The sequence below is a fragment of the Phaenicophaeus curvirostris genome, chromosome 28 (assembly GCF_032191515.1).
Source record: "Phaenicophaeus curvirostris isolate KB17595 chromosome 28, BPBGC_Pcur_1.0, whole genome shotgun sequence".
Lineage (NCBI taxonomy): Eukaryota > Metazoa > Chordata > Aves > Cuculiformes > Cuculidae > Phaenicophaeus > Phaenicophaeus curvirostris.
In genome coordinates this window covers 1155760-1182072 of record NC_091419.1, presented here as the reverse complement: position 1 = coordinate 1182072, position 26313 = coordinate 1155760, and the positions used below count along the sequence as shown (strand labels likewise).

General features: G+C 55.1%; 3 protein-coding genes and 1 long non-coding RNA gene across 6 annotated transcripts in view; 2 read left to right on the top strand and 2 right to left on the bottom strand.

Annotated features, from left to right (window-relative positions):
- Positions 1-26313, top strand: part of CD320 (CD320 molecule) — a 143836-nt gene that overhangs the window by 1193 nt on the left and 116330 nt on the right. Inside the window, exons 3-5 of one of the 3 annotated variants that reach the window (XM_069878193.1) lie at positions 1300-1377; positions 1718-1866; positions 2302-4239. The exons of the other annotated variants lie outside the window; for them this stretch is intronic. Coding sequence (XP_069734294.1) covers positions 1300-1377; positions 1718-1866; positions 2302-2316 — 242 coding nt within the window. The 3' untranslated portion in view covers positions 2317-4239. Of the gene's footprint in view, positions 1-1299; positions 1378-1717; positions 1867-2301; positions 4240-26313 lie in introns of those variants that run through there. 3 annotated transcript variants of the gene reach the window in all.
- Positions 5945-6367, bottom strand: LOC138731770 (uncharacterized). The gene is made up of 3 exons (XR_011339196.1): positions 6302-6367; positions 6068-6222; positions 5945-5988 (listed from the first exon to the last, which is right to left on the bottom strand). It is a non-coding gene; the product is annotated as an uncharacterized lncRNA (long non-coding RNA).
- On the top strand, positions 10640-14378 carry LOC138731850 (potassium voltage-gated channel subfamily V member 2-like). The gene is made up of 2 exons (XM_069878116.1): positions 10640-11933; positions 13330-14378. Exons 1-2 carry the CDS (start codon positions 10683-10685, stop codon positions 13600-13602), a joined length of 1524 nt encoding a protein of 507 aa, XP_069734217.1. The 5' UTR covers positions 10640-10682; the 3' UTR covers positions 13603-14378.
- LOC138731740 (bone morphogenetic protein 2-like) lies at positions 16394-19066 on the bottom strand. The gene is made up of 5 exons (XM_069877868.1): positions 18619-19066; positions 18374-18510; positions 17906-18028; positions 17188-17386; positions 16394-16788 (listed from the first exon to the last, which is right to left on the bottom strand). The coding sequence occupies exons 1-5, from the start codon at positions 18878-18880 to the stop codon at positions 16394-16396; spliced, it is 1116 nt and encodes a 371-aa protein (XP_069733969.1). The 5' UTR covers positions 18881-19066.

Sequence of the window (26313 nt, the reverse complement as noted above, 5' to 3'; positions counted from 1 at the left end):
TTCTGAGCCCCTCTGATCCCTGGGTAATGGGCAAGGTGAAGGGGAACGTATGGGGAAGCCCATATGGGCCTCGCAGGCAGGGTGGAGAAAAAGGCACTGGTACCTGTCAAGGGTGAGTCTGCGTCCCCAGGACCGCTTGTGTCTGCTGCTCTGCTCCTAGGTGCTCTGGAGCTTCCTCTGGCACAGCCCTGTTGGCTGTGTGAGGTCCTTGGATGTGCTATTCCAGCTTCCCTTACCCTGGAGTTTCCTGTGAGACACCATGGATGTGGGGAGGAGGGTGGTTACTGCAGGTGTGAGAGACAATCTATGCCTGCACCAGCTTGACTATGAGGTGGGAAGATGAGTTGCAGTTTGGTTGCAACTACTGAATTGTGTTGACTTTTTCCTTAGATTATCCCAGTTCCTTTCCTCAAAAGAAAATGAGTTTAGAAACAACTTCATCATGCATGGGATTTTGCATGTCTTTTCTGGACTCTGATATTCATAGCATGTTCTCCCATGCTTGTCTGTCATGTGCCTGCCGCCAGAATACCTGGATGTACCTGGCAGATACAGGACAATCACAATTTTATGTATGAGTACATAAACTCTTCTTTTACTTTTGGCAGTCTAAGCTTGAAGTGTTCATAATATGCCTGATTTTCCCCTTAAGTTGCAGTTCAAGATTTCAGAAACCACACTTTAGAGAATTTCCTGCCATTTGCTGGAATTTTCTGCCATTTCCCAGTGTGAAATTAATCACAGTAACAGCAGACCATAGAATTGGAGTGTGTCCTGAGTTGGAAGGGACCAACAAGGATCATCAAGTCCAGCTCCTGTCCCTGCACAGGACAACCCAACATTCACACCGTGGGGCTGAGGGCGTTGGCCAAAGGCTTCTGGAATATTGTCAGGCTTGGTGCCACGACTGCTTCCCTGGGAGCTGTTCCAGTGTTCCACCACCCCCTGGGGAAAGAAGCTTTTCCTAATGTCCAACCTAACCCTTACCTGGCATCTTCCTGCCATTCCTTCATATCCTGTTGTTGTTCACCAGAGAGAACAGCTCAGCACCTGCTCCTCCACCTCCCTTGAGGAAATTATAAACCTCTATGAAGTTTCCCTGCAGACTTCTCCAGCCCAGGGCACGGTTCCCTCTTGGCTGCCAGGGGGCACTGATAAGGGTTTGCATCAATCGAGAGAGGCCTCTTGGTGCTCTTGGATTGAACTGGGAACAGGGCCAGGTTGGGGTTGGAGACTGCTTTGAACGCCGTCCACGAGGTGAGCTGGGAGCCTCATGGAATTGTTGCTCTTTCCTCCCAGAGGCCTCAGCCATGTCTGTGCCTGGGGGCTCTGCGCCTTCGAGGAGTCAAGGCCGCACGTGGATCGTGATCATTGCAGGTGAGACTGGGAGCACTGCTTGTGGGGTCAGTCCTGGCTGGGGCTATAAATTGAGGGTCCTGCTGGAGTTCATTACAGAGCTGGGTCAGAGGCCGATTTTGCCGGGCTGGGGGAGGCCTTAGCCCACAGCTCATTCTTTCCTCTGCCTTGGACGCCCTGTGTCCTTGGAAAGGCCATTCTGTGCAATCTGGCACTAACTCTCTCCTGCCTGTGTCCCTTGTCCATGAGGGAAGCTGCTGATCTCTTGCTGTTTGCTGACGCTGGTGAGTGGCAGCGCCCGGTCCTGGTGTCCAGAGCCGGCGCACTGAGTGGATCTCTGCTTGTTTGCTCTCCTCTCCAGCGCTCCTGAGCATCCTGGGAGCTGTGGGTTCTGTTGCTGTGTGGGGCCTCTCCAAAGCAAAAAGCAGATCTGACATCTTGAGCCTTGAGAATGGATCCAGGGAGCAGCTGATGCCTGACAAGAGACACACAGGCTCATTTCCCTCCAGGGTGAGTTTCTCGCACCCCATGTGCTCTGTGTGCACAAGGGAGAAATCCCTCTTGCCCCACGGCTCTGGCCTCCAGAGCTTTCCCCTCTGGGAACAGCTTTTCCCAGCGGTTCTGCTGCTGGTCAGCCCCGGGGTTGGGGTTTCGGTCTGCCCTGGAGCAGCAGATCTCTCCCCTTCCCTTCCTCCCTCGCAGGTGGGTGTCAAGGCTCTTGCTGGGTGCAGCGCCAGTTGCTCAGCCCAGTCCGAGAAGCTGCTGCCTTCTGTTGGTCGTGCTGTGCTGCTCTCTGTCCTTCCTCTGCAGCCGAGGACGCTGAGCACCCCAAGATGCTCATCTCCTGCTGGGGGTTGTTTTCCTCTGCTTTGCTCCCACTGGGCTCAGACCTTGGGTTACCCAAAGGACTGTCCGTGACCAGGTGTTTTCCTGTTCTTGTAACAGGGATCTTCGCCATGAGGTGACACGATGGGACTGGCGTGGGCTCCCTCCTGCTCACCACAGAGGCGACTGAACGGGAGATGAGCTCCCAGATCTGGGTCGTTACACTGGAATAACAAGAAGATCATAGAACCATAGAGTCATAGAATCATTAAGAGTGGAAAAGACCTCCAAGATCATCAAGTCCATTCATCAGCACACACCACCGAGCCTACTGATACTCCCCTTGGAGACAGGTCTTGGACTGTGGGACTCCTTTGGCAGTGGCAGGAGCACAGGTTCTTCCCTGGTGCTGTGAAACCAGCCCTGAAAAAGGCGATAGCAGTTTCTCCATGATTTTTGCCTCCAGTGGCTGATAATGCTGATTTCTCACCACTGTGGCCTTAAACAAAGAAGTTTTATTCCCTTGGAAATGGCAGGGGCTGGCTGCTATTCACCTGTTTGCTTCCATTTCCAGCCGAGAGACCTTGTCCACCTGCCCCGTTCTTCCCCCTGGACTTTGCCAGGGAACAGGGACTTTCTCCTCCCTCAGAGCAGGCGCTCGCTGGCTCCGCTCACACCTGACGGCTGCTCCATGGTTGTGCTGGTGCTGTGATGCTGCTCAGCCCGGGGACAGGAGGCTTATAGCGGCAGCTCAGCCCCAGGGCTGGGAGTTGAGAAGCTTCCCGTGTGCCCTGGCCTTGCTGCGGCCACGCTGGGTCAGCGCAGGGCAGGCAGCTTCGGGGCAACTCCCTGCCGGCGAGGATCTCTTTCCACCCCAGGGCTGAACTCGGCGGTAGGGAAGCAGCTCCCAGTTCATGGTGTCTCCTTAGAAGTGTTGTGACGCGAGTGGTGTCCCTCAAGGCTCTGTTGTGAGAGCAGAGCTGTTTAATGCCCTCATCATGGGTGGGTACGGTGGATCGAGTGCGCCCTCAGCCAGTTTGTGGGTGCCAGCGAGCTGAGTGGTGCATCGGATTCCCCTGGGGAGGGGACGCGATCCAGAGGGACCTTCAGGCAAGGGAACATCGTGTGGTTGAGGAAGGACGAGGGCAAGGTCCTGCCACTCGGACAGGGCAATCCCTGTCGCAGAGAAGGCTCTGGGAATCCTTATAGCGTTCTTTCCATATAAAAGGGGGTTTGTAAGAAAGATGGAGAGAGACTTCTGAGCAGGGCCTGTAGGACTAGGAAAAGGGGCAACAGTTTTAAAGTGGGAGAGGGGAGATTCAGCCGAGCTCTAAGGAAGAATTCTTTTCTGCTGAGGTTGGGGCACTTCAGGTTGTTCAGAGAAGCTGTGGTTGCCCCATCCCTGGAGGTGTTCAGTGCCTGGTAGGAGAGGGCTCTGAGCAACCTGGTCTGGAGGAGGGTGTCCCTGCCCACAGCAGGGGCGTTGGAGCTGGATGAGCTTTAAAGTCCCCAGCTCTGCTTTCCAAGGATGTGGGAGGATGGTGGCCAGGGTTGGGGGGGGTCAGCGGTGGTTTGGGCATGGGGCCGTGTCTGTGAGTCCTGCGGGGCCTTGTCTGTCCTGGCTCCCCCACCAAAGGGCTGCTGGACGTGGGGCAGGCACCAGGGGAGTCCCCGTCCCCCCAGGATTGCCTGCCTGGCTGGGGGTGGCTGAGCCCTGGGGGCGGCTCTGTGCCCTTCGGGGCTTGGGGGATGCGATGTGGGGCTGGGTGAGGCTTTTGCCCCTCTGGTGAGCTGTGTCCTGGTGCCCCTGCGCTCCCTGCCCACCCCATGCTGACACATAAAAGATCTGGAAAATGTGTTTAATGAAAACATGAGAACAAAACACTTGCTGAAAGTACTCCCTCCTCCATGCCCACTCCCCAAACAAAATCCACCACCCTCAAATCCACTGGATCCCGGCCCCAGTCCCCACTCCTGCCCCAGCCCCACCTGCCAGAGCCCTGCGCTTGCCCCCGGCTTCTGGCCGTGACCCCTGTCGCTGGTTCTTCCCTCCCTTTCCCAGCCGGGCTCTCGCTGGGACCCGCTGCCCTGGGGGCTGGCAGGGCTGTCCCTGCCTCCTGCCAGGGAGCCTGGGGATCCGTCCTGGTGGCCTTGGAGTGCTCCCTGCTCAGGGTGCCTGTGAGAGGTGTTGGGGACAGTGCAGTCCCCACTAGCACCTTCTTGGAGGGCAGAGTCAGCTGCTGTGGTGCTGGAGAGGGAGCCCCGGTGTCATCAGGGCCCTGGGCATGGGGATGCTGCTGGGACGGTGCTGGTGGATCCCCACTGCCCCCATGGAGAGAGCCAAGCGCCTCCCAGCCTTCTCCAGCAGCCCCTGCTGAGAGGACACCGTCTTCCTGTCTGGAGTCCCCATGGGGTCCCTGATGCATTGGACCTGGAGGGCAGCAGAGTGGCCGGGGGTGACATCCCTGAGTCGGGGGATGTTATGGCCTGGGAGGCTGCCCTCATCCACGGGGACATCAGTGCCCAGAGGGACGTTAATGTCTGGGAGCGTGTCCTATTCTGTGGGCACATCAGTGTCCACAGAGTTGTCCAGGGCTGCAAGGGGGTCTTCTTCCATCGAGACATCCGTGGTGACTGAGATGTCCCCGGCTGGGATTGCGTCACCTCCATGGGCACAGCCATGTTGGGAGGGGCTGCCTCTGTCCCTGGCAAATGGATGGGAAAGGCTGGGAGGCTGTTGTCCTGGGGCTGACGGAGATGTCAACAGCTTTTGGGGCGTCCTCTTCCATGTGGCCATTGTGCTGATGGTGGTGTCCCAGGCTGGCAGGGTGTCCTCTTCAGGGGGGACACAGGTGCCCACGGAGATGTCTCAGGGTGAGCTGGTGTCCACCTCCATGGGCACAGGTGTGTCCCGGGTGCTGCCCCTGCCCAGGGGGCCCCCAAGGACTTGGCCTCGGGGGGAAAAGGTTGCAGGGCAGGGAGTGAAACCTCGACACCCCCCCTAAAAAGTGATGGGGGGGTTGATTACTGGTGTGTCACCCCCCAGTCCATATTGGGAATGGAAAATGGGTGGCCCCCTCACAAAAAAAAGGCATCCCCCCAAACCAGCGTGGTTTACCCCCATGTCCTCAAAGCAGGAGCCCCCCCACATTAAGCCACCCCCCACCCCCCCCCAAAAAAAAATGTTCTGCTGGTGAAACTGCGATGCTGGGGGGGTGTTATTAAAGAAGTGGGATTTGACCGAATTTGGAGCTGGGGGGGCATGACATGGAGATCCCCTCAGAGAAGCCACCCTGGCCAAACCCAACCAGCGCTGGATCTGGGGGGTTTGGGGGGCTCTGTCGAGGCAGGCGGACCTTGGCAGGGTGAGAAAAAGAGAGAGGAAATGGAGGTTATGTGGGGGTTGAGGTGGCATCTCACTGGGTTCAGCAGGAGCAGCACTGGCAGGGGGAGCCTGGGGCATCCTGCGGTTGGTGGACCTGCTGCAGGAAGGTGACATTGTACTGGACCCCTGAGGCCATGTTGTCCACAGCGAGCTCACCTGCAGGGAGAAAACGGGAACTTCCATCCACAGGATCCAAAAAACCGCCCCAGAAGATACAAAATCTCTAGCCCTGAGATCCAAAAGCTTCTCCAGGATCTCAACCGCTCCATCCTAAAGCTCCAACCCCTCTCCCTCACCCCAACAAAACCGATCTGGTGCTGCTGTACCTGACCCAATCTTGTCCAGGATGGTCTGGGCACATATGCGGAACGCCTCTCTCATGTTCTGCCCCGTCATGGCTCTGGTTTCCAAGAACAAGAGCCCTGGGAAGCACAACCACCTCATTAATTCCCACCATCATTAATTCTGAATTAAAGCCAACATTTCTCCCTTCCAGCTCACTGTTCTCCCATGCAAAGCGTGCAGCTTCCAAGAAGGTCACTTCCCAATGGTCATATAAATCCTTCTTGTTCCTGCAGAGGATGATGACGACGTTGGAGCTGGTGAGTGTACGGACGTCCGTCAACCAGTCGGTCAACGTGTTGTACATCTCCCGGCTGGAACTGGGGAGAAAAAGGAGGGGTTGAGCCCCGATTTTTCCCAATTCCAAGGGATTTTTGGGATTTATGGATCCACCTGGTGATGTCGTAGAGCAGCCACACGCCAGCTGCGCCCCGGTAGTAGCTCCTGGTCACCAACCTGCAGAGGAAGAAGAGAAGGAAGGAACAGGTAGGAGAAGACCACCTGGAGGCTCCGGTTTGGTGCTTGGAGGATCCGGTTTGGGGACTCAGAGCCTCTGGTTTGGAACGCTGGGAATGATTCCTTCATGGGAAGGCTGGTGAAGCCTTGGCAGAGGGGTTCAAAAGCCAGGGCAATGAGGTGCTCAAAGATGGTTTAGTGGTGGACAGGGGTGGTTGTACTCGATGATCTCAAAGGTTTCTTCCAACCAAATGATTCTATGGAGATTCCGAGCATGGTTGGAAAAGGTGGCAAGGGTCCGGAGACCCAATTCTAGGAGGAGCAGCTGAGGGAGCTGCACCAGGAGGGGCTCAGATAGGACATCAAGAATGATTCCTTCATGGAAAGGGCGGTGAAACCCTGGAAGAGGCTGCCCAGGGAGGTGGTGGAGTCTGTATTCATGGAGGGGTTTAAAAGCCGGGGAGATGAGATGCTCAGAGATGGTTTAGAGGTGGACAGGGATGGTTGGACTCGATCATCGCCAGGATCTTTTCCAACCAAACCATTCCAGGTTTCCATAGGTTCCATTTTGAACAATAAGAGAAGCCCAAAAGCCATAGGACGCTGCAGGGAAGGATTTGTTTTTCCCCTACCTGTATTGCTCTTCACCAAGTGTGTCCCAGATCTGGAGCTCCACCATCTTTTCACCAACACTGACCAACTTAGAGCAAAATCCCATCCTGATCTTGCAGCCGCAATCCTGTTTGACTGCAGAAAAAATGAGATGGAGGAAGAAAAGACTGCAAAATGCCTCCAAATTCCCTCAAACACCCCAAAATGGCCTCACACGCCCCAGAAGTGCCTCAAAAATGCCCCAAAATGATCCAAAAATACCTGCAAGCCCCCCCCAAATTGCCATCAAACACTCAAAAATACTCTCAAAAAAGAGTAAAATTCCCTCAAACACCAAAAGTTCCCCAAAATGCCAAAAATAACCCCTAAAGCGTCCCCAAAAATGTCCCTAAATGCCCCCAAACCATCAAAATGCCCCAAAATGCCCCATTTACACTTGTTGTGGATGAACCAGTACAGCAGGCTGGGCTTCCCCTTGCCCACGCTCCTGATCATAATGAATTTGAAGAGGAAATGTGAGGAGAAAAAGGGGAAAAAAGATGATTTGGGGCAATTCCTGCCATTTCCCTTCCAACCCCACCCAGACAAGCCCCAAACCCGGCATTTTTAGCCTCATTTTGTTGCCTGCCAGAAGCTGGAGGAGCCCAAAGGGTCCCCAAATCCCCTGGGCCCGCAGACCCCTATAGGGACCCCCAGACTTGCTAGAGGGCCCATATAGTCCCTATAGGACCCATACAGACCCCCCATAGGGTCTCTAGAACCCCTATACAACCCCCAGAGCCCCTACAGACCCACTCTAGGGCCCATATAGCCCCTATAGGATCCATACAGACACCCCACAGGGCTCCTAGGACCCCTATGTAACTCACAAAGCCCCTTCAGGGACCACATAGTCCCTATAGGACCCATACAGATGTCCCACAGGGCACCTAGGACCCCTATACAACCCACAGAGTCCCTACAGAACCCCCATGGGGGCCATGTAGTCCCTATAGGAGCCCTACAGGCCCCCTATAAGACCCCTAAAGATACCCACCACAGGACCCATAGAAACTCCATAGGACCTCACCTGACCTCATATAGGGTTCCTATAGGACCCACAGAGCTCTCCTAAACCCCCTTTATGACACATACAGCCTCTACAGACCCTCTATAGGATCCCCTACGGGCCCCTGTGAGTCCTGCGGGGCCTTGTCTGTCCTGGCTCCCCCACCAAAGGGCTGCTGGACGTGGGGCAGGCACCAGGGGAGTCCCCGTCCCCCCAGGATTGCCTGCCCGGCTGGGGGTGGCTGAGCCCTGGGGGCGGCTCTGTGCCCTTCGGGGCTTGGGGAAAGCGATGTGGGGCTGGGTGAGGCTTTTGCCCCTCTGGTGAGCTGTGTCCTGGTGCCCCTGCACTCCCTGCCCACCCCATGCTGACACAGAACGGGTCTAGAAAAGGGTCTGGAGAAACAACGGCTTTTAATGAAATAAGAACAAAACAGATTCTGAAAGTACTTCAGGTACTCCCTCCTCAACGCCCACCCGCCACCCACCCCCCACAAACAACAGCAACTCCCCAAACAACAAGAACCCCCCCAAACAACAACAATTCTCTAAACTACAGGAACATGTGAAAGAACAACTCCCCCCAAAACAACAACATTTCAAACAAACTCCCTCTCCCACCCCCCAGAGAAGCAGATGCCTGCCCCAGCTCCAATCCCCCTCCCTCCCCAGCTCCGCCTGCCAGAGCCCTGCGCTGCTCCTGACATCCCGGTGGCAGGGGATGTTGTGGCCCCAGACGCTGCCCTCGTCCATGGGGACACCAGAGCCCAGAGAGATGGAATTTTCTGGGTTGGTGTCCTACTCCATGGCCACATCAGTGGTGACCCTGATGTCCAGGACTGAAACGGTGACATCTTCCATCTGGATGTCTGTGCCCACAGAGATGTCCAAGAGTGGAGTTGAGCTGAGATCTAAGGAGGAATTCCTTTCTGCTGAGGGTGGGGAGACTCTGGCCCAGGTTGCCCAGAGCGGTGGCAGAAGCCCCATCCCTGGAGGGGTTCAAGGCCAGGTCGGACGGGGCTTTGAGTATCTTGATCCAGTGGGAGGTGTCCCTGTCCATGGCAGGGAGGCTGGACTGGATGATCTTTGAAGGTCCCTTCCAACTCAAATCATTATCCAATATGGTGAAACCCAAACCCTCGTGTGCTTGTTCCTCCTTCATTAGCACCAATGAAAGGAGTTCAGGGCCCACTGGAGCAGGAAGGTGCTTTACAAATCCCAGCAGGACAGGGCTGAGCTAGGGTGATAGAAGCGCTTGTGCTGTCAAGGCCACATGGCAGAGGTCAGCTGTCACCAGCCTGTCCCAGATCACCCTCTTAGCTCAAAGTGCTGAGCTGAGGAAGCTGTTCTGTTATGTGGGGCAGACCCCTTGCTCTGGGCAATGGGGACCCAGCTGGTGGGTAAACATAGCAGTCACAACCTCTTCCCTCTGAGGTCATGCAGGTTTTGCTTACTGATCCCAGAGCTGAGTGTTTCAGGACTGAATGAAATGCATTTGTACAGCTCTTGTGCCAAAACTTGGAGCTGTGTTTGTGACACCAATTTCCCTTCCTCTGTCCAGTGCCAGGAGCATTTTTGTTGTCCTAATCCCCAGGCACAGAGACTTCAATTGTTGTGGAGCCTGAGCTGCTTTGCAGTCTAGGAGCAGCTTTGTGCTCCAGGTCTCTGTACTTAATTAGATCAGTTCATAGAGATCAACGGGATGTTTCACATGCTGAGATAGGGTGGTGTTCTTGGTCAGGACATCAAAGATCAGTCTATTTCATTTTTGTTCCCTATTTACTTGCAAATCCAAAGGACTGTTTCCTCCTTTTCAGTTGCTCTAGTTCAGAACTTTTACCGCATACATACGATTCCAATGTCCCATTCTGTGTTCCTGCCCCCACTGTGGGAGCACTGCGGCTGAAGGTTGATGTGATGAGCTGGTGGCACAGGGCAGTGGTGCAGGACCAACCTGTCACCTTGGGGATTGGCTCAGGCACCGCATGGAGGGCGAGATGGGTTCTTGACCTCTTCCCCTGTAAATCTGTGTTATGGGGCTTTGAGGGGTGAGCTAGGAGGTCACAATCATTCCCCTTCCCTGAGCTGTGAGAGCTGATGGAGCAGGGGCAGCTGCATTGGCGCTCACGTGCTTAACCAATGGTTGGTGCCAAGAGCAGCATCTGTTGTGGGGGTACAAACGGATACAGATCCTGCGTGTCTGTGCTTTCTGTGCCTGGCAAGGGGAGTCCTTCAGGGTTAAATCAAGGCAAGTTCATGCTCTCTCCTTGGTTTGCTATGGTGCATCCTGGGAAACGGGATAACATGTGACAAATGCAAACAGCTAATAAGAACAGAATAAGGCAAAAGAGAAGTGAAGCGCTGGAAATAGTTCCTTACATAAAGGACTGGCTCTTCAATCTCATTAGTGTCTTAAGGAGCGGACACTTAGCTGCCTCTTACTCCTACAAAGCAAACCGCAATCTGATCAGCAATCGGCTTTGGGAACCTGTCAGGTCTGCCGTGACACGGCCAGTGCCCCTTGGGGAGTGGCTCAGCACTGCTCCTCAGAGCTCGCAGTGCCTGTCCCAGCCAGCACATGCCTGGTGGGAGCGTTTCATGAAGCCCAGGCTGCTGTCCCACAGCCTGTAACGGGAGTCACTGCTTCAGAGGAGAAGGCACAATGAGGCAGCTGGGGATGAGGCGCGCGAGCCTCTCTGCCAGCCTGAAGATAGGGGATCACCGGGGCTGCTACCGGACACCGGAGGAAGAGGAAGTCTACATCCCATTTGCCCAGGACAGCCTGGTAAAGCAATGGAGCTCCATGCAGAACGTGGCGGACAGGCACCAGGAGAAAAGCAAGACTCCCATCCAAAGGAACAAGTATTTGCTCAACATTAATGTGGGTGGCAAATTGTTCCAGATCGCTTACAGCATAGCAGCCCGGTACCCCATCACCAGGCTTGGGAAGCTGGCGCTTTACACAGACCCGATGAAGAAGCTGCAGCTCTGCGATGACTACTCAGTGCAGAAGAACGAGTACTTCTTTGACCGAGATCCTTCCATTTTCCACTACATCTTCCACTTCTACCGCAGTGGGGTCCTGTGGATAATGGATGAAATGTGTCCCAGTAACTTTGTGGAGGAAATCGAGTACTGGGGAATCCATCTGAAATACTCCCAGCGCTGCTGCCGGATCCTGTTTGAGGAAAAGCAAGATGAACTCAGTGAGTATTTGAAAGTACAGAAGGAACTGGAGGCAGAACTGGAGCCCCTGGACTCAGCAGAGCACTTTGAGGGCAAATTTTTGGGGCGGTTTCGGAAGATGATCTGGAACCTCATTGAGAACCCATACTCTTCTGTCCCAGCCAAGATCATTGCTGTCATGTCGAGCTTCTTTGTGCTTATCTCCATTGTGGGGATGACACTGAGCACAGTGGAGGAGATGAAACACAAGACAGGGAAGATATGGATGGAGCAGCTGGAGATGATCTGTGCCATCTTCTTCACCTCTGAATACCTCATGCGGCTTATATCCTCCTCCAGCTTCAAGAAATTTTTGCGGGCAGCATTCAATGCTGTAGACCTGGTGGCCATCCTGCCCTTCTATATCCAGATTCTCTTTGAAAATTTGGACCAAGGGGACACGCTTTACCATGATGAACTGGACAAGGTAGAGAGTGTGAGCAAGCTGGGGAAAGTTCTCAAGCTCATCAAACTCATGAGGATCTTCCGCATCCTCAAGCTAGCTCGTCACTCCACCGGCCTCCGGGCCTTTGGATTCACCATGCGCCAGTGTTACCAGCAGGTTTGCTGCCTCCTCCTCTTCATTGCCATGGGGGTCTTCACCTTCTCTGCTCTCATGCACTCAGTGGAACACGATGTCCCAGGCACCAATTTCACCAGTATCCCCTATGCCTGGTGGTGGGCAGCGGTAAGATCTAAGCACCTTCTTCCAGAGGGGGACGTGGTGGGGCTCTGTGGGTAGAGGCTGCTCTGGTGCTCAAGGGTTTCATCACTGCTGCTGACCAGGAGGCAGAAAAGGGCCTGGTCTCCCCATATGCTTGGTAACAGTGGGAAAACCAGAGCCCTGTGCACTCCAAGAAAAGAAATCAGAGATTTAGACTAAGCTCAGAGGCTCAAAAACCAGAGCTGGGGTAGGATGATGGGACAGAAGTAGTGGCCCTGAGCACCTCCAGGCCTGGGTTAGCGACAAGGGCGATAGGACTTTGTCCAGGCTTTATCTGTTATGGGACCTAGTGTTGGGGGGCTGTAGTTTAGACCCTGTGGGGATGGAGACAGACTGAGGCTTGGGCAACACTGCAGCCCAGCTGGGCTCAGGAGGCACAAGGGGGGCACAACCTGTGGGGCTGAGCTGGGGGACGCGGAGCTGCAGGCAGGAACCAAGGAAAGGTGGTTGCACCATGTCTCAGTCCAAGAGGGGACACAGGCCAGAGTGTGTTGCAGCCAGAGACAGGAATCCTTGTTTGCTGCCCTCCTCGTGCCAGGAGCTGGCAGCTCTGCTAAGACAAGCGCTATAATAAACCTGGGATTACCTCTGCGATGAGGAGCAGCTAAAGCGCTTGAGAGCCAGGGGTTACAAGGGCATTTTGATGTATGGATTAAATGATCCCACAGATCTCTTCTGCTCTTATTATCCCACTCAGCCACCACAGGCTGCCTGCTGCAAATTAATCTCTTCTTAAGGAAGTGCAAAATCACTCAGCAAAACCACCTGATTTGAGGACTTAAATGCCACAGGGTGATGCTGTCAGCATGGCTCCATGCAAAGCCCAAACCTCTCTGCCTCTGCTTGCACCCTGTCCACGTAGTCCTGCTCCCCTGACACTCAGACACAGTTCCTTGGGCACATTCCTGAGCAGTGCCTCAGTTTCCCCTGGTGGGAGGGTCTAGGAAACTTCATTCCTGTGAGACCAGACAGGTTCCAACCAGGAAGCACTGGAGCCGCTGCTCCGTGGGAGCAGGAAGCTCCAGCAGACAGTCTGGCTGCTGGGAAAGTTCAGCTCAGTGATGTCCAGCTGCCTTTGGAGAGGCAGACACGAAAGGGAGGAGGGAGCAGGCAGGCTTGCCTCTGGTCTGCTGCTGGGGCCTCACCTAGTTCTTTTCTGGGGGTCTCCAAGCCCACCTGGAGCTGAGCCCTGGCTGTGTTGGCTGCTGGAGCAGGGCCAGCCGAGCCGGTGCTGCCAAGGTGCGGTGCTGGTCGTACCCAGCTTCCACACGGGGGCAGAGCAAGTGGGGGTCGCAGCACCAGCAGGGGGGTCTGCTTGGATTCCTCATGTAGGATTTTATCCTTTCCCTTCCTTGCCCAGGTCAGCCTCTCCACTGTGGGCTACGGAGATACGGTGCCCGACACGGTGCTTGGCCGGATGGTGGCGTTTGGCTGCATCTCCTTTGGCATCATCCTCAACGGCATGCCCATCTCCATCCTCTACAACAAGTTTTCTGACTACTATGCCAAGTTGAAGGCCCATGAGAACGAGACCAGCAACTCGGTCAAGCTCTCCAGGAAATTCCACTTGAAAAAGCGAGTCCTGCGGAAGCTGTCGGAATGCTGCCGACCGGAGCCCCCCTATCACCACTGACCAGCAACCCTTCACTCCCCGGAGCTCCACCACAGCGCATCCTGCCCTCCGCTGGTCATCCTGCCAGAAAGCCCTGTCCCCTCTGGAACCTCCAGAGCTTGGGCAGCGAGCAGCAACCACAGTAAAGCAGTCAGTAAAGAGCCAGCTAAAGGATGTGCTGAACGGCCAAGGCAGGATGTCTGTCTGCCGTGGTCTGGGGCACAGGGCACTCCAGGGACACAGGGAGCTGGTGGTGGGACACATGAGGCCAAACTCTGTCACCTGCTGAGGATGGTAGAAGTGGACACTCATGAGATGAAGCCCAGTGTGATACCTGAACAGGTGCTGCTCTCCCCGACTTGAGCGGGATGTGCACAGGCTTCCCACCAGGCAGTGGCCAAGAGCCCTGTGACTCCTTCCCAGCCAGGTGGGCATCCAGCCCAGGCTGAGTCCAGCAAATCCAGGGATTTGGGTGAAGACCCACAGGAAAAAGCTGCAGCTGTGTGCCCTTCCAACCAACCCATTTTCCTTCCCGCTGCCCTGGGTGCCTGGGGCATGGGCCTGGCTCGGGATGCTGCTGTGATGGGAGCCACAGCCACTCTGGGGATACAGAGCTGGAAGCCAGAGCATCCCCAGGGACAGGCATTTAATAAACCAGGCACAAACCATTCCTTGTCTTGGATTATTGGCCAGATGCTTTGTGTAATTCGGTAAAATGCTCATAATCTGAGGGTGAGGAGGGGACATCTCCCCTGGACTCACAACCACCTCTCCTGCCCATCGGTGGGAGGAAGGGGCACTTTTGAGATGCAGGAGAGTCTGTCTGCATTTTGGTTTGGGGATGAGGTGCCCGGCCCAGGTTGTGTTGGAAGGGGAGCTGGGAATCTCCGTGTGCCGAGGATGCGCTGGTTGGCACAGAGCAGGGCCGTGTCTGTGGGGCACGGGAAGGTTTGCCCTCTGCTGGAGAACCGTGTCTGGTCAATGGGCTCCAGGGGGTGATTCACCCTTCCCCTGATGGGGAGAGGGAGCTCAGACTTTGGGGAAGGCAGTGGCAGGGAAGGGCCAACAGCGGCGGGTGAGGGAGGAAACTGGTGCCCACCAGGCCAGGGTGGGATTTGGTCACCTGCAAGATGAGCTGGGAGATGAGCTGCTGGGGGGCAGTCCTGGTGTCAGCCTGGGACCATGGTTAAGCTGCTGCTGTTGGAAAGAGTTGAAAAGAGGCTTGTCAGAGCTGAGCCCTCTGGCAGGGGCAGTCGTGGTCCTGCTGAGTCCTAGGACAAGGAGGCTGTACCAGCGTGTGCGAGCTGGGGACCCCTGCCCTGACCTCTAACACCCTCCCTCTCTACACCTCCCCAGCACCACCCTGGCCCCACAACACTGGTCAGCTCTGTCTCCCACCCCACGTATCTTCCACAAGAAACCTTCCCTGGGCGCACAGCACAGCCTCCTCCAATCATCTTCACCCAGAGCTGTCCTTCCCCCTACCCACCTGCCCAGCACCATCATGAGCCAGCAGTGTGCTCAGGTGGCCAAGAAGCCCAACAGCATCCTGGCTTGGGGTGTCGGGAAGTGTCTGTGTCCCTGTACTCAGTGCTGGTGAGGCCCCACCTCGAATCCTGGGTTCAGATCTGGGCCCCTCACTACAAGAAGGACATTGTGGGGCTTGGAGCACATCCAGAGAAGGGGAATGGAGCTGAGGAAGGGGCTGGAGAACAAGGGTTATGAGGAACAGCTGAAGGAGCTGGGGATGTTTATCCTGGAGAAGGGGAGGCTGAAGGGAGACCTCATCGCTGCCTACAGCTGCCTGAAAGGAGGTTGTGGTGAGGTGAGTGTTGGTCTCTTCCCTAGTGACAAGTGATGGGATGAGAGGAAACAGCCTCAAGTTGAGCCAGGGGAAGGTTAGATTGGATATTAAGAACAATTTATTTTCTACAAGAGCAGTGAAGCCCTGGCTGAGGCTGCCCAGGGCAGTAGTGGGGTCCCCACCCATGGAGTGGTTCGAAAAGCATGTAGATGTGATGCTGCAGGACACGGTTTAGTTGGCACTATGGGGTTGGGCTGATGGTTGGACTGGATGAGCCTAGAGGGCTTTTCCAACCTCAAGATTCTCTGCTTCTATCACCTCCAGGCACCTCTCCATCCCCCTTAACCCTCACACCCTGTCACCACACCCCCATTGCCTGCTCAGGGAGACACCCCCCCCCTCCAGGCATTGCAGGCCAGCTGGTGCATCCTGAGCTAATACAGCTTCCAAGGAAGGGGGCTCAGCAACCAAATACCTCCTGCCCAGAACATACTCTGTGGTGGAATCTCCATCTCTGCTTGCACCAGCCCTCCCTATGCCACATTCGCTCACCCTCAACCAGCCGCGTGAGCAGCATCCCCACAGAGAACAACATGTTTAATAGCTCCTCTGAATTTATTTTACAAGTCACAACAATGCAGAAATGTACAGACATTTACAGGACCCTGTACAGGTGGTTTCTGTCATATATTAGAGCTCTTGCTATTTACATATAGTACAGCCAGCAGGACACCTCTGCGTGGGCACGGATCCTGCACCCTGCGCAGGGCACCCTGACACGGAGCCATTGCCCTGGAGTTGCTGGGTCATTTGGGCTCATTAAGGTCAATTTAATTAGAGCTCAGCCCTGAGCCTTCCCAAGCACTACCAGGGGTGGATGGCACCCAGGACAGAGCTTTGCTCACCCTTATCTCTTCTGTGGGGATTTTGGGGGGCAGAGACCCCACAGAGATGCTCCGATGGGAGCAGAAGCAGCTTTGGCCACAGTGGCGTTTCCACCTTCCTGCCTCAGTGGCAGCCACAGCTCCCGGCCACCATGTCATCGTACTGCTTGAGGACCACGTTCTCATCGTCGTCAAAGTAGAGGAGGTTGATGGAGTAGAGCTTGTCGGGCACGCAGCAGGGGCTGCTGACGCCCTCACTCAGCTTGAGGGCGTTGATGATGGACTGCACTGTGGCGTGGTTGGTCGGCCGCATGTTCTCGCCCAGTGGGAAGGGGCAGGAGCCTTTGCAGTGGTAGGCGTTGTACCCCCGTGGCGAGATGATCCAGCCCGACCAGCCGATCTCCTCGAAGTCCACGGACAAGGGATGTCTCTGGCAGGGCTGAAGCCGGTCCAGTGAGCGGGGGCTGCGTCGCCCGGTCAGCTTCTTGTCGGTGAGAATGGGAGCAGGAGGCTGTAAATCTGCCACAAAGGAGCACCCGATGCTATTAGCCATCAGAAGAGCCTGGGAGGACAGAGAACGAGGTGCAGCCCCCACCACCACCCCTTGCCACAGGTTTTATCTGCAGCTGCCGAGTGTGGCAACACCTTTGGTCACAGCCTGTGATCAGCCCAGGCAGAGCCACCAGGAGGTGACAACCTCACAGCGCCACAACTGCGCTCATCAGGGCAAGGCAAATCCAGACTTACATCTGTGAGCCTGCAACCCTACACAGACTAAAACAGAAAGGAGACGGCTTCTTCTGCTGGCCAGAGAAGGACCTTTGGATTTGAAGGAGCCCAGGTACCGGGAGCATCTTGTGCCCCACGAGCAAGAGGATAGAAGCACGGAGGGAGCCTGCCAGGGTGTGTGGGACCCACCTGGGAAGCCGGCTGTGGGCAGGGATGCTCCCCGGCGCCCGTCATCTGTGAACAGGACCAACATGGGCTTCTTGCTCTCATGATGGTCCCTGCCAGAGGCGAACCGCAGTGGTGGGGTGTTGAGGGGGCTCCCGCCCGGGCCCTGCACTGTCACCACCAAACCCTGGTTGCTGCTTTCATCTTCAGTCCAGTCACGAACCTGGGGAACCAAACTGGGGTCAGCACAGCACCACAGGCCAGAGAGGCGCTCAGCTGGTGTCCCTGTGGCACATGCCAGGCCGATGGACCCCATGCCCTGTCAGCAGCCAGGAGGCATCAACCAGGATCCCCCATGGCTGCTCTCCGTGTCGCAGCTGTGGAAGGGGCTGAGCTGCTCCGTGGCTGTGGCACGAGGGACGTTGCGGCAGGAGCCGGCACCGGCATTACCTGCGGAGCAGTGGAACCAGGTTGGGGGCTGGACAGAGCAGCCCCTGGAGCTCTCAGCAGGGCCTTCACCCCCTCCCAGAGGCTGCATCCCCCTGCAGAGCATTCAGATAGGAAATTGCATCAGAGCCTGAAGGGCTGCTGGGGTGAAATGGGTTTCAAAAAATCCTGTGCGCAGGATTCCCTTGCAGGGTGGAGGTGCTGAGGCGGTCAGGGCAGGGGTCCCCATCCTACGTGTCCTGGTACCATCCCACATTCCCACTGTGCCACCCAACCCAGGGGAAAAACAACTCACAGCCTGCGTGATGGAGAAGACCTCCCAGCCCGAGCCCTGCAGTGAGACCAGCTTGGTCGCCAGCAACTTCTTCCCTGCGGGGGCATCCGGCTCGCTCCTCTCCAGCACTTGGTAGATGCTGACCTGGGGGAGGCAGCAAAGGGTGGTGACCACCAGGGGAAAGAGCCCAGACAGTACTGGGGGAAAAAGAGGTAAGAGATGGGGGAGTTGTCAGCTTGGGTTTGTCACAACTCACAGGTGCCTTGGCTGGTGCGGGCACAAACCAGAATGATATTTAACAACCCACCGTGGTTAAAACGTTGTGATTCTGTGTAACACAGTGGCATTTGGTTGTATGAATTTCATGAAGCTGGGCCGTGTCCCACTGCAGGTGAGTGGCTGCAGGGTCAGTAGCATCCCCAGGCACTGGCTGGTGCACGTCCCTGTTCCCATCCTCATCCTCACCCCCATCCTCATCCCCATCCTCACCTGGCAGAAGTGCTGTCTTTTGGGCCCATCAGTGGCCCTTGGCCAGAGGCGGAAGAGGTGCAGCTCTGCTGTCAGGATCTTCTCGTTCCTGGCCACGCTGGAGAGGATGAAGAGGAACCGCATCTCCTCGCTGTGAGCTGGAGGCAAGGATGGGTTGAGAGGTGGAGCCAAACCAGGGGCACCGGCTGCGCTTGGCCCCTTCCCGCAGCCCAGTCCCCAGCACCGTGGGCACCCTCCACCCTTACTTTTATCCAAGAAGCTGCGGACTGTGTTGCCCTCCAGGATGTCGGGGTTCTTGGTGACACCGTCCGCGTTGGCGACAGTGTTGAATAGATCCACCATGTACTGGGGCGGCTGCTTGGAATGAGCTGGGGGAGGCGGGGGGTCTTCCATGCCAAAGACTTCCAGGAGCTTCTTCAAGGCCTCAGCTCGCCTGCTCGCCGCTCCGCTCGGACTCGGGCACACGGGCTTGGCCAGGGCCAGCAGCAGCAGGACGGTCCCCAGCATGGCTCTCCTGTCCCTGCCCCAGCGACTCCCCTCTGCCTCTCCAGCAGGGAATTTATAGCTGGAAAGGTGGACTGGAGTCAAATATGCACAAGTGCAATCGTGAGGGTAAAGAGAGGTAATTGCTGTGCTAACAAGGTGCGAAGCTGGGCTCCCTGCACCAATTGGTCCCAGTACACAAGCGGGAGGGGAGGCTGGCGCAGCCCAGCTGCTGGGGACAGGGGGGTCTGGGGACACAGGGCCCTGGCTGGGCTGCGTTTGCTCTCCCTAGGAGACTAACTGGGGTTAATGATGGCACTAATGGGACAAACAGGAGGACCTTTGTGTGGAGGAATGCAGCCCACCTGCAGGAACATCCATCCCCTTCCCAGCCCTGTCCTGTTGCAGCAGCTTGGGCAGCATCAGGGGGCTCCTTGTCCCACCCCCCCCACACACCCCCCCTTGTCCCAATCCCATGTCCCCATCACGCATGCAGGTGGAGGTCTGGGGACCAGGCTGTGCACCCCTCGATGCAGCCTGAGCCGAGGAGCCTGGGGAGCCAAACCCACGGGGCAAAGTGGGTTTCAGCGGAGAACCGGCAGCCCTAGGAATTGCATAGGATCATGGAATCATTAAATTTAGGAAAGATGTCTAAGCTCACCCAGTCCAGCCGTGAGCCCAGCCCCACTGTGCCTATTAAACCATGTCCCCAAATGTGTAGCCACAGCTACACATTTTTTTAACCCTTCCAGGGATGGAGACTCCACAACTGCCCTAGGCAGCCTCTGTCAGTGCTTCACCACTCAGTAAAGAAACTGTTCCTCATATCCAATCTGGACCTTCCCTAGTGCAACTTGAGGCCATCTCCTCTCATCTCATCACTTGTCAACTGGGCGAAGAGACCAACACCCGCTTCACCACAACCTCCTCTTCAGGAGCTGCAGAGAGCAACAAGATCTCCCCTCAGCCTCCTCCAGACCAAACACCCTCAGCTGCTTTTTACAACCCCTGGGCTCCAGCCCTTTCCCCAGCTCTGTTCCCTTCTCTGGACTCTCTCCAGCCCCTCAATGTCTTTCTTGTAGTGAGAAGCCCAGAGCTGAACCCAGGATTCAAGGTGGGGTCCCAGCAGCACTGAGTCCAGGGGGATGATCCCTCCCCTGCTCCTGCTGCCCACAGCACGGCTGATCCAGACGTAGATGCTGTTGGCTTTCTTGGCCACCTGAGCACACTGCAGCATCCTTCCGCAGCACTGCCAGGCCCTGGACTGTGGCAAAAACTCTGCAGCAGGAGAACCAGACCAAAATTAACCTTTTTTAAAAAAAGAAAACAAATAACCGATTGGCTTCCTGAGGATTAAAAGGTATTTGCTGCCAAGCAAATGCTCAACATGAACGAAATACCGTGAGAACCCTACAGACTCTGGATGATGCATAACAGCAAGTTCTTTTGCTCTTATTCCCCAGTCACAGAGTAGCAGGGCTGGTGAAGGTGGGCGTGTTGGCACAGTGCACTTGGACCCCATGTTTGCTGTTTGATTTAATGCCATGTGACCAAACAGAAAAAAATCAGTATTATTCAATACCCACTAGTGCACCACATCAAAAGAGCAGGATTAGAAAAGCCTGATAGAATTTACAGGGAACAGGGAAATCCCCATGAATGAGGCCCACAGGCACAAGCTCTGCAAGAGGTTCGGCTTCAAAGAATCATAGAATCACCAGGTTGGAAGAGACCCACCGGATCATCTAGTCCAATCATTCCTATCAAACACTAAACCATGTCCCTCAGCACCTCATCCACCCGTGCCTTAAACACCTCCAGGGAAGGTGACTCAACCACCTCCCTGGGCAGCCTCTGCCAGTGCCCAATGACCCTTTCTGTGAAGAATTTTTTCCTAATGTCCAGCCTGAACCTCCCCTGGTGGAGCTTGAGGCCATTCCCTCTCATCCTGTCCCCTGTCACTTGGGAGAAGAGCCCAGCTCCCTCCTCTCCACAACCTCCTTTCAGGGAGTTGGAGAGAGCAATGAGGTCTCCCCTCAGCCTCCTCTTCTCCAGCCTAAACACCCCCAGCTCTCTCAGCCGCTCCTCTTGTTCTCCAGCCCCTTCCCCAGCTCCGTTGCTCTTCTCTGGACTCGCTCCAGAGCCTCAACATCCTTCTTGTGGCGAGGGGCTCAGAACTGAACACAGGATTTGAGGCTCGAAGAAGGGAAGGTGCAGGTGCTAAGCCAGCTCTGTCTGCCTGTCAACCGGCAGGGACCAGCAGGGCTCCTGGCCCCACAAACACTTGGCCGAGGCTCTTCCAGGCCACTGTGATGGGAGACAACCCAAGGGCTACTTGCCCAGCTGGTGGCTATAGTTTATTCTAACCCACTGCCTGGTGATTTAAAGGGTTTTTAATTATCTTGAGTAGGCAGGGAAGCAACGACAGGTTTGAGTTTATTGCTAGAGGAAACTATTTGCATCCTCTTGATCCTTTCCTTCTTCCTGCCTCGCCGGGGTGTGGCATGTCTGCATGATATTTTGAGCTGCTTGAGAGGGGACATCTCTGCCCCAACTCACCTCCCAACCTGTTTCCTCTCCTCTCCAATTCCCACTTCCCATTTTGAACATGGGAGCAGTTGGGTCCATGCATATCCCAGCCTATTGGCTGCATCCCTCTGTGCCCACCACATCCTCCTGGGATGCTCGGGCAGACGAGGGGCCATGGGGCTGCACAGCGGCGCCCGAAGGAGCTGTGAATTGCCTGTGATGTTTATTTTACAAGCTGCAAAATATTTTGTAGAGGGTTCATTTATACGAGGGCTGTTTAAAATAGCTTTTATTCAAAAAAATAGCCTTCTCTCATTTACACATAGTACAGACAGTCTGGCAGGGCTCTTGCAGGAGCCCCACCTGCAGCTCTGAACCCCGCTTCCCCCTGTACTTGCACTGCCGGGTGGCAATCCCGGTGCCAACACCATCCTGGCAGCTCCTGCACACGTCTACATCGTATGGTGAGGGACGCAGTGGCTGGAGGCAGCTTCTGCCTGGAGCAGGCATTTCTCTCTGCCTTGTGGCTCCCTGCAATTAGAGACAAACTTGATACATCCTGTGGTCCCCACACCCTGCATCTCATCCTCTGGAAAAGGAGCCCCTGGTAGGGTTGGGGAGAAGGGAGGCAGCTTTCTCCCCGTGTTATCTATTCCTTACTTCTTGTACAACCTGGCGAACCATCTCCTCCTTCTCTGTGTGTGCCAGGCAGGAATTATTTTTCTTTGTGGTTTCCCTTTGCATTTGCCACTTTTTTATGTCTCCAAGTAACACAAAGTGTGTCTGCTCCAGCCTGAAACAACTGTCAGGACTCCCGCTGCCCCAGAGCATCGTCCTGCTCCTCCCGCTCCACAGCATTGCCAGCAGGTGAGAGCAGGAATCCCAGGCTGCAGAAAGGCACCGACGGGACTCATCTGAGCTGCTGCCATGGGGGACCACAAACTCTCTCACCAGCTGCCCAACAGACCGAATTCGGCATCATCGTTGGCAGGGTCTCCCTTATCCCTGGAGCGACGGAGCAGGGTGCTGCTGGCCAGACACAGCCCAGAGGGTGAGTGGGGTGGGCGACCCACACCCTGCTCCTTGCCATCCTGCCCCAGGAGCAGCAGATGCATTCCTTGAGAGGAATGGGACCAGCTCCAACCCGCGCTGAATGTGTGTGGATGCGCCCAGGAAAGAGAAGAGCCGCATCCTGGCAGCTGTGCTTACCCAAGGAAGCAGGGATCCCCTGAGGAGCAGCTGCCCAAGCACCTTCCCACATCGATTTCCTGCAAGGATTTGCAAAACAAAGGCACACAAACCCCCTGCAGCACCTGGGGACACCCCGGGGGACCTGCCTGCGCCCTCCACCCTCAGGCTGAGCCCGCGCCCCAAGAAAGGGCAGTGGCTGGGCAAAGCTTGTATGAAGAATTTTGGGAGCACAACAGTGTTTCTGGAGTCAGAGGTCTCTGTGCACACAGGTAATGTTAAAGCAGATGGCAAGTCTCCACTGAACTGAGCATAAAACATACTTAATGATGAAATAGTTCTTTAAATAAATACCTCACCTCTCCCTTAATTATTTTGTAAAGAAATCCTCATTCCAAAGATAACACCTTTTGTAACTTTATGGCACTGATGCATGTACAAATTAGTGGCAGTGAAATACATTTTATTACATAAGATAACATAAATGTGGGATTTTTACTGTTACAGTTTGTGGGTGGCTTGCGCTGAGCTCTGCCAGAGTGAAGCTGCATACGTCAGAGCATCCACCCAGGTGTCTGAACCCCCTGTGCAGGGCCAGGAGCACGGCTGAACCCGCCAGAGAGGAGACGAAGCTTCAGGAAACCAACCTCGAGCCATTCCTCCCTGCGTCCCACAGAACCAGGCACAATTTCATAATAATATTCCATCTGGGATGCATGATAGCATTTCTCCTTCACTTCACAGCTTTCCAGTGTCTGAATCACTTCTCTACCTTGTAGAGGTTCGACCAGAGCAACGCTGAACTTTGTGGGAAGGCAGAAAAGTCCATCTGCAAGGAAAAAAAGAAGGAAATTTAATTTAGGGCTGCATGAGGCCACTGTGGGTGCGTCTGCCCCATGCAGGCACAGCATCAGGCTCTGGCGTCCAGCACCCGGCGTGGAAAGGGCTGCGTTCTGTGTGAGGATGCCCAGCTGAGAGTTTGGGGCTCATTCCTTCACCAGCTCAGGGCCTCAGCAATAAGTTTTGTTCCTCCATCTCAGTTTCAGAGCACAGGGCCAGAGGTTCAGAGCACAAAACCAGAGGTTATTCTGGGTATAGATTGTGAGTCCTGCACCAGACCCTGCAAAAGCCCCATCTCTGGGTGGCAGCCTGAGCTATTTAAACATTGTCTTCAAGGAATTAGGGTCTTTCAACATCAAATATTCATGGCAGCACTTTTTCCAGAGATGTGGTCTTACACCACGGAGCTGGGGAACATTATTTATCATTTACTCTTTCAGCATTTCTTTCTGGATCTGCCACAGAGCCATGCCCTCCAGGGGCTTCTTGGATGCTGGAGCCAGTACGACCAGCTCTGCTGGAGCAGATTCCCCTGGGCATCTCCAAACGGTTCGCTTTGGGCTGGGCTCTCAGCTCACCATGCAAGCAGAGGAGCTGCCTGGGGCTGGGGTGATGGAGGCAGCATCTTCCCATGTCACAACTCACCGACTCTGCACAACCCGCATTGTGGGATGGAGAAGGGCCAGTACAAGAGATAAGAAAAGGGAAGGAAAGCAGGTGGTGGCCCTTTGCCGTTTCTCTCCCTGTTCATGCTTTAACTCAATGAAAAATTCCTGGGGCAAAACCCCACTACATCTGGACCTGCCATACCCAATCTGATCGTTAAGGAAACCATGCAGAGAGCTGCGAGAGGGGGGCTTTGCATGGGCAGACGAGAGACGCAACCTCACTGCCGGCTCCCCTCCAGGTCAGGAGACGCTGTCTCTGTGTCACATCTCAGCAGCTCGAGAGGAGAGACAGAGGCTCCTCCAGCAGCAACTCACAGACTGTCACACAGACTGTCCTGCCTGGCTCAGTGTGAACACACATTCTGCGTAGACAGTCTGTCTGCTAAACCTCTCAGCTTTTCTCCCTCACCAAGTAAATCAGGAGTAAAATCCCCACTGCCTGAGCTAGAGGGGAGAAGGGGTAATGAAGACTAGATGATCTTTAAGGTCCCTTCCAACTCAAACCACTGTAAGTTTATGGCTAAGTCAGTCTTGGGGTCTGGCTTTCAACAGGACCCAGCCTTGCCCTGTCCCAGCCCTTGCGTGCGGGTCCTTCGGAGTTTGTGTTTGCTTCCTGGCTATAGAATGGTTGTAATAGTTTCCTGCCCCCTCCCAGCTTCATCAGCTGCTGGAGGAGATTTCTTTGTTCCAGGATGGGGCTGTGTTTTCAAGCGAGAGAAAAGCAAAGCAAATCTCTCTGCGATGCCTCAGGACCGGGACACAGGGTGACAACAAATTTCTGGAAACCAGTATTTCTGGGTGAGGTTTGACCATCCTTCTCCAGCCCTCTCCCCACTTCTCTGATGTTGCCACCTTTAACACAACACTGAAAGTGTCAGCCTGACTGTACAGGGGAAAATCCAGAAGGAAAGTGCCGAGACCTGCCCTAGGGCAGAGGCAAAGCCGGGGGCGAGTCCACATTTCCCAGCCCTAGGCCATTATCACTGAATGAGCCACGGTCCATTAGCCACCCCAGGACACCAGCGTTGTCCAGCACCTTCCAGTCACACGTCTGGGAAGTCAATGCTGATTCTCCCACCTCTGGAAAAAAACACTTCACGCTGCTTAATTCTCTTTTCCATTTGCTGTGTCTGGCAGCCGGATTGCACAAGGGCTGCAGCTGATGCCGGCTCTCTCGGAGGACGGGGAGCGTGTCTGCAAGCCTTTGGGTTTTCTCCACCAACCACTTGGTCACCAGCCTCTGCTCAGGCCCCTTCCCCCGCTTCCCCAGCTCACGGTAGTATTGGATTGGCCTCTGTCCCTCTCTAGTGGTTGTCGTACAGCCGTGTCACGGGAGCTACCAGGAAGGTTCTAACGGGTTGGGTTGAGATGCAGAAATGCCAATAAATTACATCAACAAATTCCAAGAGAATTGATTTTATCAAGCAGTTTTTGAAAATCATTTCAACAAAACTTTCCATTCTGATAAAACCGGATCAGTTCATCTTCACCGCTGTGATTCTCGGGTTATTTTATGTGTGGGCTCACAAGACAGCACTTCAGTTCAGGACAATCCAGTTCGGCTTTATCCCACTGGAAAGGTTTGCTCTGTCTGGAACAATGTAGCTTGGAATTTCCATTTCCGAGTGATTTTTGAAACATTGAAACATCAGTGTGGGTCCCTGGTGCTGAGCTGAAAGGACAGGTCAGACCCTGGAAAAGGAAACTCCAGTTTTCAGTGGTGGCCAAGTGCCCTGTTTTCAGGAAAGCTTCTATCAGCAGCTTGGATTTTTTTCACTTTGAGTGGGGGGGGTTGAAGCAGAGACCCCTAAGGTCCCTCTGGCTGGGGTAACTCTGATAATATGGCCTCTGGTCTAAGGACACCTCCCCATAACAGGACGTGATTATATCTTTATCCTCACAGCATGCACAGAGAATTACCACCTCACCTACAGCCCTGGGCTGCTGAGGCCCAGCAGCAGAGGGAAAAGAAAACCCAAACCCCAACAGTATAAAACACAATTCTGTTCCCACTGACAGCAAAGAGGGTTTGTGTAGCAGATTGGAGCATTGTTGGATCACCCTCTGCACTCTGATATTAGTGCTGGTGACACAGAAGGCCTCGTCCTCACGTTCCCAGAGCAGGGGCAGCTCTCTGTCATCCCCATACCTGCGTGTAGGGAGGGCCAAATGCCGGGTCCTGCACTTGGGGCACAACAACCCTGGGCAGCTACAGACTAGGAGAAGTCTGTC

Bases quoted from the DNA above. Each gene is read 5' to 3' on its own strand.
- LOC138731850 (XM_069878116.1), top strand. From the start codon at position 10,683: ATGAGGCAGCTGGGGATGAGGCGCGCGAGCCTCTCTGCCAGCCTGAAG. The intron at 11,934-13,329 runs GTAAGATCTAAG...TTCCTTGCCCAG, and splicing joins ATGCCTGGTGGTGGGCAGCG to GTCAGCCTCTCCACTGTGGG.
- LOC138731740 (XM_069877868.1), bottom strand. From the start codon at position 18,880: ATGCTGGGGACCGTCCTGCTGCTGCTGGCCCTGGCCAAGCCCGTGTGC. The intron at 18,029-18,373 runs GTGAGGATGGGG...TGCCTCCCCCAG, and splicing joins AAAGACAGCACTTCTGCCAG to GTCAGCATCTACCAAGTGCT. The intron at 16,789-17,187 runs GTGGGTCCCACA...CCTTTGTGGCAG, and splicing joins GCCCACAGCCGGCTTCCCAG to ATTTACAGCCTCCTGCTCCC.